Source organism: Hyperolius riggenbachi, chromosome 2, assembly GCF_040937935.1.
Source record: "Hyperolius riggenbachi isolate aHypRig1 chromosome 2, aHypRig1.pri, whole genome shotgun sequence".
Classification (NCBI taxonomy): domain Eukaryota; kingdom Metazoa; phylum Chordata; class Amphibia; order Anura; family Hyperoliidae; genus Hyperolius; species Hyperolius riggenbachi.
The window spans coordinates 230,214,786-230,230,010 of NC_090647.1; the positions used below are offsets into that span (position 1 = coordinate 230,214,786).

The 15,225-nt window shown below is 40.9% G+C and overlaps 1 protein-coding gene across 1 annotated transcript in view; it reads left to right on the top strand.

Annotated features, from left to right (window-relative positions):
- Positions 1-15,225, top strand: part of SLC5A7 (solute carrier family 5 member 7) — an 84,858-nt gene that overhangs the window by 42,501 nt on the left and 27,132 nt on the right. The window contains exon 5 of the mRNA XM_068265300.1: positions 4,174-4,322. Within this exon, the coding sequence (XP_068121401.1) occupies positions 4,174-4,322 (149 nt within the window). The remainder of the gene's footprint in view (positions 1-4,173; positions 4,323-15,225) is intronic.

A 15,225-nucleotide genomic window follows, 5' to 3' on the forward strand; every position in this document is an offset into this window, starting at 1 on the left:
CTTTACAATTAATTTACAGTGAAACGCTGCCCCATTACGATTATTTGGCACCTATGGGGGGGGGGCCCCATCCAAATATTTGCAGGGGGGCCCAGTGATTTCTAGTTACGCCCCTGGCCATTAGGGTTAGTCTGCACATTAAAGGGTATGTTAATTCAACATTTTCTAACAGTTTACCTTACTCAGGGCTTCTTCTAGCCCTCTGCAGTCATTCTGGACCCTCACCATCGTTCCGCTCTTATCCCTGTAGCAGCTGTAGGCCTCATCACCAGCCACTGTGCCTGCGCTGCCCTGGCCTCACGCCTCCTCGATTGCACATTCAGCGCATGCTCAATTGCAATTTTTAAGAACTGCTCAAGCTTTCTGGGGGCTACAGTTGATGCAGGGATGAGAACAGAGTGCCTACAGGAGGCTAGAAGAAACCCCCTAGGTAAGTTAAACTGGGGGAAATGTTTAACTTTACATTTCCTATAAGGCACGGTGGTACATCAAGCCTCATTGTTAAATTGTAGTCCCTACTCTAGTAGCCTAACAGTAGGATGCGCATTGCCGAATACTCACAAAGAGGCTGGCAAACAACTCCACAAGGTACTGTTGGAGCCCAGCACTGTATTTGCCTGCTGTAGACTCCTAGTAGTTAAAGACACAAACACTGGGGATCTCTGGACATGCTTATTATAAGCCATGCTGAGGGAGAGTCCCAGATAGTGTCTTTACTAAGATTCAACCCAGGAACTCTAGTGCTAGCTGCTTAGCCACTCTGCCACCCTCTTCAGTCAAAGTGTCTGCTCAGTTCACTCAGTTGAATGTTCTAAATAAAAAAAGTGAAGAAAAACATGCACAGAATCACAACTTCATAATACATGAACAATTACTGAATTGTGAAGCTGAAATAAGCCAGTTGAATGTGAATCTTTAACCAAGCTGTATTTAACACAGCGCTATGGGTCCCTCGATCCAGTGGATCAAAGTCCTGCTCAAAAGGAAGTGTAACTCATTTAAAATGAGTGAGGCACATAGTAGTATACTTGTGTGTAATAGCATTTCTTGCTCTTTAAATTTCCCACGTAATCATCAAGAATATGAAAGAGCAAACACATAAACACAATGACAGTTCTTAAGGTGAAATACATAGACACAACCCAAAGTAATGCTTTGTAACATTTCATAGTAGGCTTCGTTTAAAGATATAAAAAAGAGGTTGGATAGAAAAGGACTACAGATTGCCTACTTCCCCAGGATAGCTGGATATGTTTAGCCATGCAAAATAAACACATCAATTATTATGTCTGCTTTTAGACAAAATGTGGCTCCAGGCAGAACTCCTGATGTTGTTCCTCTACACATTCACTTAGTGCACTGGTTTGTTGCAGGGAAGCTTTTGTAGGTATATATATTAATATTTCTAAGTGTGTTAGACAGAGCACATTGTACATGCCACTATTTTTATATCTCGAAATGTATTACTGATGGTTCATTGTACAAGACACCACTTAAAGCATACAAAATCCTTCCAGTTTCTCAAACACATATTGGTAAATATGTACTAGGCATAGTCTTCCTTTTGGTTGTATAGTAAAGCGGATCATGTTAGCTTCAATCATGTATGACATTAAGGGTAGGAATCATGTAGAGACATTAATAATCATTACATGGGAACTCTTTTATGTATCTATAAATAAAAAATGAACATTCAACAGAGGCAAATAACTGTCTTTACATCATGCTGTGAAGGGAAGACAGTTTAACTGTTATGAAAGTCAAAATCTGTATAATGGGCTTACATCTAAGGGTGGCCACTAACTGTCCAATTTCTAGCGAAAAATCGTTCGAGCGATCAGAAATTCTGATCGGATGAAAAATCGTTCACTACACCATCAACTAACCAATCTTTGCTTCCAATCTATCATGACCACCAAGAAAATCCAAATTTTCGTTCGACGAAAATTTATTCGGGCGACATCTTTTTCACTCGTTCATAATCGATTGTGTCCACCAATGGAGATTATTTACAACCAATCCGATCAGAATTTCTGATCGCTCGAACGATTTTTCACTAGAAATTGGACCGTTAGTGGCCAGCTTTAGGGTTACTTATGTCAAGTGAAGCAAACAGAAAAAAACATTAACAAGATAACCATACCAATCCATTGAGATGCTTCCTTTTATTAAGCTGTAGGATAAAGTAGTCAACTACACTATACAATATTAAGATTTCAAATATCAACTACTTGATATTTTTTAATCTTTCAACACTTTGGTCCATAATTTGAATCAATAAAATATATATACAAAAATAAAGTTAATTGGAGCTCATTTACCCCTGCAAAGCAACCTCTTACATTGATTCAAGTGGCTGTGCCACTAGGTAACCTGGTCTGTTTCTCTTCCTTTGGACCAAGCCTAATTTGTTCTAATAAACATCATCCACTGTAATTTCCAGCTGTGCCTTGATTAGACATGAAACAGTAAGGTGCTTGTTTATGTTCTGTTTATGATGGGAATAATCACAGTTATAATGACTCACTGAATTTATAGGTTTCTCTAAAGGCTTAATTCACTCTGCAAAGAAATAAAACATTGCATATCATTGTTAGAAAACATGCTATATATTTTGCAGCAAGTCATAATAACATGCAAATTCAATTATTTATTTTACAAATAATCTTATTAAAAAGAAAAAGTACAATAAAAGTGACAAGTGCACAAAATAGTTTATCAGAATGAAATATTACATTTATTTTGTTAAGACAATTCCACGCACTGCATGAGTTATAAATGATCATATGAGTTAATATTAAACATGTTAATAATATATCTATAATGACTAGCATCTGAATTCAGTTCTACATAAGAAGTGCATAAATGGCAGTCAAAAAATAAAATTTGCCAAGGTACAGACTGTCACACGAAAGACCAGCAACATGGCTGTAACATGGACAATGCACAGAGTTATGTGGATCCAATATGAACATAGTTCTGTGCATACCTTAGGTAGCTTTGCCTCAAGTATCCTTTAGTACCTATAAAATCACAAAGCACCTAGTTTTATGGAATCTGTTTTTGAATTTGGAATTTCCATTCAAAGTACTGTCAGCACTGTAATCTGCATAGTTCTCTTTCAGAGGCGGTGTGCAAACGTAATAATTTCATGGACTGGACAAAACTGCTTGCCTCCACTTTGTCATCTCCATGCTCAGATAAAGATAATTTATAATGTAGATTGTAGACATCATTTATAATGGTGTTCTATACAGATAATACGTACAAAGAATATCGTAATCTCCACTTGGGCAGAACTAATCCTGCAATCCTAGGCACGCTGCAATACAGTAAAAATCCTGGTTGTCCTTTTTATGTAGAAAAAAGTTCCCACACGTGACCATGCACATTACAAAAATTCTAACTGTTTACTAGCTGTGGCTATGGCCTTTTATATTAGCTTTAAAATACATTTTCAGCACTCTGTAATTGAGGCACCAAAAAGTTGGTGAAAAGTTATATCCAAATTATTTTGAGAGCTTTCTTGTTTAGTGGTGGTTTAAAATGCAGTTTATTGACAAATTGTGCAGATATTACCTAGGAGATTACCAAGGTTTGAGGAGATTGGTGTACATAAAAACAGTGTATGGTAATATTTTATTATCTACAACTTAGGTTAACGGCAGGTTTCAGGTTTCTGTCTGTGTTGCTTGCTGCCTGGCTCTTGTTTTCTTGACTGTCATCTTGTCAGCTTGCTTGAAGAGTCTCTGCAAGGTAGTCTGTTCACTTTGAGCTCTTCTGGTCAACAATCTGTTGTCAGAAACACCCATTTAATTGAACTAAACAAAAGACATATAAACACCAATCAAAAAACATACAAAACACATAAACACCAAACAAAACACATACAAAACACCCGTTTGTAAAATTTAGCAGAAACCATATATGTGGTCTTTACAGCATGCTTGAATTCAGCATACTTCAATTAAAATAAAAAGAGGAGGAGCTCTCTGAGATTTGTAAACAGTATGTGCTGGCTGATACTGTCATGTACCTAGTATAATGCTCCCAGTTCCAGATTATGGCCTTAGTGTGGCACCCAGCTGCTCATCATCTCATTAGCCAATCATGTTTGTTTCATTTTGAAATAAATATTTAGCATTTATTAAATTGTGCTATTTTTCCCATTAGGTGCAACCATAAGTGTCATAGTGGACATAAACATCAACATTTCAGTGATAGTGTCTGCTTTAATAGCCATTTTCTACACCCTTGTTGGAGGACTATACTCTGTAGCTTATACTGATGTCGTCCAACTATTCTGCATATTTCTGGGACTTGTAAGTAAAAAGTTTTAATTATTTAACAGACAGTTAGTTAAACTTTCATGATTTTTAAAATATATAAACTTTGTTAATGTTGAACTTTGGCTACTAAGTAGTATATTTGTGACGGAATGTGAAATAATAAGTACATTTGAGAAACTGCATCCATGAATGTACTGTATAACAGTATTCACTTACTGCCTGTGTGATCTCTTCATGTTGCTGACTCTTAATGTGGAGCACACAGTAAGATTTGAAGCACATAAAGTTGAATTGAGACTGAATTGAGACTGAATTGAGTTGATTTGGGCAGCACCGTGGCGTAGTGGTTAGCGCTCTTGCCTTGCATCGCTTCGTCCCTGGTTCGAATCCCAGCCAGGTCACCATTTGCATGGAGTTTGTATGTTCTCCCTGTGTCTGCGTGGGTTTCCTCCGGTCACTCCGGTTTCCTCCCACATCCCAAAAACATACAGATAAGTTAATTGGCTTCTCCCTAAATTGGCCCTAGACTAAAATATACATGCACTACACAATACAAACATAGACATATGACTATGGTAGGGACCAGATTGTGAGCTCCTTTGAGGAATGGTTAGTGACAAGACTATATATACTCTGTACAGCTCTGCGGAAGATGTTGGTGCTATATAAATACTAAATAATAATAATTTGGGTGCATGACCAAAACATTGATTTAGCCACTGCTATTGACTGCGATGGTGCGCCAAGTGACTAAATTGGTTGGCAGAGTTTGGCTTTTATATAGCTGCACTCCAGCTATCAGCACAGTATGCTGTGGGGTTGACGAATTGGCACCATTGTTCAGCTATTACATAGCCAAACTCGGGAAATAGGCAACGGTGTTCAGCTATTGTATATCTGAACTATGGATCAGCTGCGGCACAGGTATAGCCAAGTAATATTATTGGCTATATGTATAGCTAGCTATCATAATTGGCTTTAAAGGAGGGTGATCTGCTGTGGTGCTCGGAGAGTTAGTGTTAGGCTTAAAGAGAAACTCCAACCAAGAATTGAACTTTTTCCCAATCAGTAGCTGATACCCCATTTTACATGAGAAAGACAATGATTTTCACAAACAGACCATCAGGGGGCGCTGTGTGACTGATTTTGTGCTGAAACCCCTCCCACAAGAGGCTCTGAATACCGCGGTACTGCTGGCAAACTGCCACAATGTAACAATGTTCAGAGACAGGAAATAGCTGTTATTAGCTGTCTAACAGACAGAGCAGCTAGAAACAGCTAAATAACCTGCCCACAGTAACAATGTCACCATGTAATACATGTCAGAATGTGAATCTGGGAGAGGAAATATTTTACAATGAGCAAACACTGACTAAATCATTTATACATAATTATGGTAAAAAATGAAGCACTTTTTTTACTACATTATTTTCACTGGAGTTCCTCTTTAAGGATTGGAGGGTTAGGGTTAGAGGTGTTAGGCATAGTTATAGGAGGGTTGGTGTTACAAAATAGGGCAGGAGGAAGTTAGTAGCATTGGTTTAACATTTCAAAGCAACGGAAATAGCGACATAAAATTCACGCCACAAAGCCTGTATTAGAATATTGCTAACAACAATATTCAACATGATGCCAATACCCAGCACCCAAATTAACACATCATAAAGTAACTCTCTGTTAAATTTGACCTAGTTTACACTCATCTGTCTTAACTATCCTCTGCACTCATTCTCAACATGAGACTGCATAGAGCCGTGACAAGTACGTTCTACTACTGGAGCACAACTGCAGCAATCATTGACATGCCCTACCCCTAGCATGCCCATATTCTAGTACGGGGTGGGCAAGCCATGGCCCATTTCGTCTATTCATCCGGCCCACAGATTTGTCCCCACATGGCCATTGCACACGATATTTGCACACACAATTCCCCACTATTGTGTCAGTACGCACCAGTCATGCTGCTACACTGTGTGAACAATACAGCCTTAAATGGATTGTACCTCAACAAGCCACACCTCCTCAAAATTCCTGCCACAAAGCACATGATTAGCAGATCAGTTTTGAGAGGTAATGTTGCAAAATACTGCATGCACTTAACTGTGCATATGGGAAGAACCTACCTAATCAGTACATATACAATATAAACGGGGTTTTAAATGAACAATCAGCGTTTATTCCTCAGTGTTCAAATTTTCTTCCAGATTGCGGACAGGTATCATCAGAACCATATACAGAGTTCCACATCAAAAACAAGGGACTGCCTGACACGTGTTTCACGGCCAAAGACCGCTTCCTCAGAGGCACCCAGTACATACATATATCATTTGTTGATTCATGGGTAAAATAAAATCGCAATCTGTAAAGATCAGTGAGTCAATTCTCCTGAATAAAGCCCCGAACGCATGGAAGCATCCGCGGGGAATGAAAGAATGAAAGAAGCATTCCCCGCGGATGCTTCCATGCGTTCGGGGCTTTATTCAGGAGAATTGACTCACTGATCTTTACAGATTGCGATTTTATTTTACCCATGAATCAACAAATGATATATGTATGTACTGGGTGCCTCTGAGGAAGCGGTCTTTGGCCGTGAAACACGTGTCAGGCAGTCCCTTGTTTTTGATGTGGAACTCTGTATATGGTTCTGATGATACCTGTCCGCAATCTGGAAGAAAATTTGAACACCGAGGAATAAACGCTGATTGTTCATTTAAAACCCCGTTTATATTGTATATGTACTGAACAGGTCTTTGTATTAGGGGTGGAACTACACTATTGCTGTTTTAAGTGTTTGTGCATTGCAAGAACCTACCTAATACCGCCTCACCTGAGAATCTATATGGGGGAGGGGGACCTACCTAATAGCAAGCAGGGACTCATCTGACTATATTGGGGGATGGGGAAGACCTGCCTAATACCGGGGGCACATCCGGCTACCAATACTTGGCGGGAAGAATCTACCTAAAACTGCACTAGGGCAATACATTAATAATTCATAGCCTGTGCCCTGTATATATATGGTGCATATATGAGGCTCCCCCCATGATGTGCCCATCGCTGTGCTGTGATAGCTGGTATGTAGATGCCCGATGCAGGCCTGCATAGAGAGCTGGCCACAACTGGATCAATGAGGATCCTCAGTGTGTTATTAAATGGATTACCGCAAGCTAAACATTATTCTTAAACATTTACTTCAGGTTTATACAATGGAAATAAAATCACTGCAATTTGTTAGATTTCAAATGTACTAATTAAAGCTTCTCTTGGCATTCATATCAGCCTATTATTCCAACGTAATTTTTTAATTCATTTTAGTATGTCACTGCCAGTTATATATTTTACTTTGCATCTGTTTCAAACAACTTTTGACCTTATTATACACTGACAGCCGAGGGCTTTTTCAGGCAAAGCCCAATATACATTTCTCCGGTGTATATACTGTGTAAATGAGAGGCTTTATATATTTATCTCCTGTTACACTAACATTTTAAATGTTACTATATTTTCATCTATTCATGGTTCCATAAATACCTTAGGTTCTGTGGTGGGACATGTAATCCCAAGTGGCAAGGCCAAAGTGCACTCCATTTTGGCTAACCAGGCCACATGGATTCCATCTCAGCTAAAAACAGTGCTCAGTTTATATTTGCATAACACTTGTCACTTTGTGTATATTGTAAGTGTAATAGTGTATTGTTAATCAAGACATTTCCTTAAAGTGAACCTCTGGACTAAAAATCTACTCAGCAGAACTGAAAAGCCTTGGTGTTTCTTTAACAGTTTCACGGCATCAGAACTTTGTTTTTCTTACCAAAGCATCATTTTTAGCTGAATTTCTAGCTAAGCTCCACCCATCAAAGAAAACTGCCCGGGCTTTTTTTCCTTGATGCTGTGCAAAGCATGATGGGATTTCCTATGTTGTTATTCACGTTGCCTTGCAACTGGGAGGGGTGATCAGGACACAGCACAGTTGGAACTGTGTCTCATGCTCCCTGTCACCTCCTTTCAACCAAAAAGATGGCTGCCCTCATGAAATCAAACATTTGCCTGTTCTTTTAAAACAGGGTATTACCTATCTATTTTAATTAACATAACTAATGTAACTTAATGACAGTATGTTTATTTAGGCTGAACTTCCTCTTTAACCACTTGCCCTCCCCCCCTCCACTACTTGCCGCATCATTCACAAAAGCCGATACTTACACGTCAATGCTTTACTTCCTGTTTGCATACTAATAGTACGCACAGGAAAGTTATGTGCGAGGACATCTTGTGGCCAAACGGTAAAATTACACCTACACACACTTTTATCAATAAACAAAACTATATTTACAATTAAAATCAACCCCTTACCTTCCACACTCCCCAATAATAACCCAAATAAATTTTTTTGTAAAAAAAAAAAAATATATGATATACAATAAAACAATACATAAATAGTTATCTTAGGGACTGAACTTTTTTAATATGTATGTCAAGAGGGTATACTGCTGTTACTTTTAAAATTATGGGCTTGTTATTAGTGATGTACACAAAACTGAAAAAATGCACCTTTATTTCCCCAAAAAATATTGGTGCCATACATTGTACTAGGAAAGTCCAGAGGTGGAGTTGGCACACCGTCACTGTTCATGTCTGCTTGATAAAAGTGGTATAGATAGTACCACCAATACAATAGCAACAGTCAGTATTATCAGCACACCAATTTTTGCAGTTTTATAGCACACTTTTTATTGTGCCAGCATCCACAAGAAGGTCCAACAATTGTTTTGGGGGCCTCATGGTCCCCCTTTGTCAAGGCGTGTGTACATAGTACTAGGGAAAATTTGTAACCGTGCAATAACCGGGACAAATGGGCAAAAAATGTGTGGCTTTCCATTTTTTTTCTTATTATTCCCATTAAAATGCACTTAGAATAAAATAATTCTTATCAAAAAGTACCACCCAAAGAAAGCCTAATTGGTGGCAAAACAAACCAATGTATAGATGATTTTAGTGTGATAAGTACTTATAAAGTTATTGGCAGATGAATGGATGCAGCGCTGAAAGGTGAAAATTGGTCTGGTTTTTAAGGGGAAAAACCCTTGGAGGTGAAGTGGTTAAATGTGTAAATAGACAATTATTATTATTATATGCTAATAAAATAGGAGGATTGGCTCTTGGGTGCATAAGAAACAATAACAAAACTTTATTATTTTTACATAAATATACACACACACCGTAAATAAATAAATATAGATATAGCAGCAACAAATCCCCTTTAAAACCAATGAAAAAATCCCAATGGGCAAAGTATTGGTACAGTGAGGCTGCAGTCCTCACAAACCCAGCAAGAAAAAGAGTTCCACTCCACAGATAGGTTGTAAATGCAAAAAATTGGCAACAATGAATCCACTTGTGGGAAGGAAGCTGACTCGGCCTTTGAAAGTCCAATCACATCACCATGAGGCTGGTTATTAAACACAGATCAAACACCCACATCATAAAGGGGTGTGCATGTATATTGTAGCATGTGGCATGCAGGAAAGGCTCCCATGAAACAAATGTGACATGCAGGTCCCGGAGCCCGAGATCAAGAACCAGTAACAGGAGGCTGACAAAGCCACTAGCTATTGCTGTGCGCTGCCATGAATGTATGATTACTAAGTCCCCCAATCGCAGGGATGCAAAGCCTTAAGCAAGATGGATATAGCACAGTTTTGCTTGCAGAAAAGCTCAATAAGACAGATTGCCAGCAAGAATTCAGAAAAAGCCACAGATGACAAGCAGGCCAAGCAGAAGTTCATAGTTACCATCCCACCATGTGTAGCTGGATCCAAACCTGAAGCGTAGGTAGGGAATGGTTAACAGGAGCGTAGATGTGGAGTGGCTTGCTGTATGATGCCCAGGGAAAGTGACTGCCGCTATGCCTTACATGTTTCGCCGCTCTAGCGGCCTTTTCAAAGGCAGGCAGTCAAAAAGCGTCACCTCTGAACGCCGAAATGGCGTTTTTGAAGGCCGCCACGGCCGCGCCCACCCCGCCCGCCCCCACCCGCATTGAGCAAAAGCTCATGGGATATGTGGGCGGCGGCCCGCTGGAGCGCAAATGTGCCCCTAAACGTCACAAGAGGAGGCGACTCCTCGCATCCCTCCGTGACCGGAAGCGGGGCGCCCAGCACAGCCCAAAAGCGGGCGGAAGTTAAGAGAGGGGAGCAGCGGCTATTGGCGACACTATGGGGAAACAGATAACTTTATTAGTCTCCAAAGACAGACAAATTGTTCAAAACAAGCCAAAGCAGGTACAAAGAAATACACATAGAATTACTTAGAGAAAAATGGACACACACCTAAGGACATGAAAAAGTCCAAATTGGTGTGGCCAAAAAGCAAGTATTAACATATGAATGGGTAACTTACATGAGAAAAACCAGGGGTGGCACAGCTATGCCACTGCAGCACCCGGAAGGGGCAGAGGGGGTTATAAGATGGAATAAAAGCTGTGATCCACCCCTGGTAGTCCACACGAAGCCAATAAGGCAAAAGACCCACACTACAATTAAATCAAATCAAATTCAGAATGAGGAGGAAAGACACAGATCCATAATAATAAAGATCACAATGCTGTGCCCCCTTTTTTTTAAAAAAAGCACAAAGAGTGTGGCACAGAGAGCATGCACATACACGTGTGTGCATGCAAATGTGCATCAAAACGCAAAATTCCATATAGGCCAAAAACAAATTACCACATTTAGTGGGAGAAAATCAAACAAACGGCAGGCGAAGTTGGCACAAGTCCCCAAAAGGAGCATGAAGGGAAATAAAGATGGTATCGGGGAGGAAGGAATGCATGGAATGCGGAGCAGCCAAACACACAAAAAAGCTAACCCGGCAAAAATACTCGATAGTTAATACTATCGTTCAGACCCCTGGGCTCTGTTGCTTTTAATTCAAAAATCCATTTAGATTCCAATTGGAGTAGTTTTTTATCAATGTCTCCACCCCTAGGATGTAAATGTACCCGATCTAGACCAATGAAGCTAACAAAACTGGAGTTCCCTCTATGTTCGAGATGTACATGTCTGGCAATTGGGGACTTGAAATTACAAGTGGTGATGTCACCGATATGGTCCTTAATTCTCTCTTTGAATGCACGTGTCGTTTTACCGACATAAAAGCATCCACATTTACAATATAATAAATAAATAACTCCTATGGTGTTGCAGTTGACAAAATGTCGCAACCACCATCTACGACCATTCGGTAACATCACTGATCTGCCTACCTCCAAATAACGGCAATACACACAACCTCCACATGTGTATGTCCCAGTGACTGTACAATGTTTACGGGGTCCCATTCTACCCCAGAAGTGGCTGGAAGTAAGCATATCTCTCAAAGTCTGACTGCGTCTATAGGTTACCTGCGGGGTGGGAGTTATGAAATCTTTAATGGTCCTATCATCCGACAGAATGTGCCAATGTCGACGGAGTATGCGTTCCACCTCCTCCCTCTGATTATTAAACCGAGTAATGAGACGTGTTATATTGGGAAATCCGGCTTCCTTGTTCTTTTTTATAAGTAGATCTGTGCGATCCGTCGCCTTGGCACGTTTGTAGGCTTTCTTGAGCCAACGATCTTTGTATCCCCTTTCTTGAAAACGGGAGCGAAGCATTTTCGCCTCCCTCTCAAAGACGGGATCTTCTGTACAATTCCGTCGTGTTCTAAGATATTGACCAGTTGGTATCCCTCGTATTGTGTGTTCAGGATGGGCACTGCTTGCATGTAAATATGCATTAGATGCTGTAGGTTTACGGAATAATCGGGTGGAGACATGTCCATCGACACTGGCATCTATTCTGACATCTAAAAATGGAATCGACTGTTCATCACAGTCCATGGTGAACCTAAGATTCCAGTCATTTTGATTGAGAATTAGCATAAATTCATCCAAAAGCGGTCTGCCACCTGTCCAAAAAAGGACCACATCGTCAATGTACCTGTGCCACGAAACAATGTGGCACAGGTACTCGACAAGGGAGTCCTCTCCGAACAGGTGCCGCTCCCAATCCCCCAGGTATAGGTTGGCCAGCGACGGGGCACAGGTGGTCCCCATCGCCGCCCCCTGCACCTGGAGGTAGTATGTATCATCAAATGTAAACACATTGTGGGAGGAGATTGTTCAACAGGTGGGGGACGTCTGTGCCCGGGAGAGGGGAGCTAGGAATGCGGAGCAGTTGATTAATTCGAGTTTTCGGAAATTGGAGAAACTGTATGAACAGAAGAGTAGAACTTGGTGGAATATTAAATTTAATGACAATTATTTATCGGAAGGAAAGGCACCCTTATGGTTAAGGATACAAATTTTCCCTTTCAAGAAAACCTTACCCGAAAACTTTAAACAAAAATGGGAAAATAACTTTGAAAGCTGTTCCAGGGTCATGCTAGAGTTGATGCAGGACCTAGAGAAGGCGGATTTACTTTCCATTGATAAAAAAATTACGGATGTGCTGGACTCTTTGTCAGAGGTTCAGGAACATCCCCTATTTCTAACACGTAATACTAACCTAAAAAAACATATTGAGAAATATAACAGAGAACTTGTTATCAGAAAGGATAGCAAATTGGAACGTGATAAAACTGCATATAAATTGGGCTATGCCTATAGGTGGGGCAGTGCTCCCCCCAAGGGTAAGAAACCCATTTTTCCTAAAAAACCGCTAAGAAATCCGCCTGCGCAGGTGCCTGTAGACGCTCCGGTGGACTCTGGCACAGCAGAGGACACAGATTCGTCTGTGAGCAAAGGAAGCGAAGCTTCGCTGTCCTCAGTAGAACAAATTACACATATTTCAAATCGACCTTTAACCAGATCAGTAACGGGTAGAAATCCCTCGAATTCTGATAAAAAGCGCGATAGTAAAAAGAAAAAGAAGGATTTGGAAAAAGAGAAAGAAAAAGAAAGAAAGAATAAAATAAAAACTGGTCCAATCAACAAATACCTCACGGCTAGTGCCACTGATTCACAGGAGGAGGAGTGTGGGTCTAATCTGGGGGCATGTGGCTACTCTGGCTCTCAGTCCTCCTCTACTGGTTTTTTAGAGGAGGACCGGGATCTGGGAATATGAAGCCAACTTGTCCTTTACAGATGGACCAACTGAACAAGGGTACAGATCTGCAGGTGGTCAACATATCAGGCCAAAATTTATCCAAGGGCGTTATTGATCTTTTAACCAAAGGTTTGGGGTTTTGCCCCAAGAGCAACCTTGATAGATTTGAATTTGTAAAGGACTTACATCTTTTTGGGCGAAATCTAACCCTTAAAATGCTTCATAAGAGGAAAAGTGAATCACCTTTGGGGGGCGCGATTTCGGACTGGAAGGATTGGTCCAGTCGTGATTATCGCGCTCTTATGGACCTTATTAAACTTAGTGAGGAAAATGATCACAATGAGGATGAGGATCTTTTTGGATCCAATCCATCTAGCAAATTAGCTAGTGAACAAATCAATAAACAGTTCCGCCCCAGGTCCACCGCTTTCCCTCCCTTCTCTCTGTGCCCCAGTGTACACACCTTTGTTTCTTCAGTTGAGAGGGACATACAGAGGTTGTGGATTGGTAAAAATGAAACAACCAATCTTTCATATGATGAGACTCTGGCACTTGAAGAGTTACGTAATAATAAGAATTTGGTCATCAAGCCATCGGACGCCAGGGTCATCAGGAATCAGCGAATGTTGTTTGACATTATTGAGGCAGCAGTGGCACAGGGCATTATCACTGCTGAAGTTGGGTCCACTTTGAAGGTTGAGCACCCAGTTGTGCCAACTTTCTATGCTCTACCGAAGGTGCACAAAAACTTATCCAGACCCCCAGGCCGACCCATTGTGTCTGGCAATGGGTCTTTAACTGAAAAGGTGAGCATATATGTGGACAAACATCTTCAGCCGCACGTTCATCGTTTGCCTTCATATGTACGTGATACACAGCACCTTTTGGGGATTCTTGAAGGCATGCAATTACCGGGCAATACACTCCTGGTGACCCTGGATGTGGAGGCCTTATATTCCAGCATCCCACAAAAACGGGGGGTTGAGTCTGTGGGTCATTTCCTGTCTGAGATGGGGAATGACGAGATCCCACATAATCAATTCCTTTTAGATTTGCTCACCTTTATTTTACAAAACAATGTGTTTACATTTGATGATACATACTACCTCCAGGTGCAGGGGGCGGCGATGGGGACCACCTGTGCCCCGTCGCTGGCCAACCTATACCTGGGGGATTGGGAGCGGCACCTGTTCGGAGAGGACTCCCTTGTCGAGTACCTGTGCCACATTGTTTCGTGGCACAGGTACATTGACGATGTGGTCCTTTTTTGGACAGGTGGCAGACCGCTTTTGGATGAATTTATGCTAATTCTCAATCAAAATGACTGGAATCTTAGGTTCACCATGGACTGTGATGAACAGTCGATTCCATTTTTAGATGTCAGAATAGATGCCAGTGTCGATGGACATGTCTCCACCCGATTATTCCGTAAACCTACAGCATCTAATGCATATTTACATGCAAGCAGTGCCCATCCTGAACACACAATACGAGGGATACCAACTGGTCAATATCTTAGAACACGACGGAATTGTACAGAAGATCCCGTCTTTGAGAGGGAGGCGAAAATGCTTCGCTCCCGTTTTCAAGAAAGGGGATACAAAGATCGTTGGCTCAAGAAAGCCTACAAACGTGCCAAGGCGACGGATCGCACAGATCTACTTATAAAAAAGAACAAGGAAGCCGGATTTCCCAATATAACACGTCTCATTACTCGGTTTAATAATCAGAGGGAGGAGGTGGAACGCATACTCCGTCGACATTGGCACATTCTGTCGGATGATAGGACCATTAAAGATTTCATAACTCCCACCCCGCAGGTAACCTATAGACGCAGTCAGACTTTGAGAGAT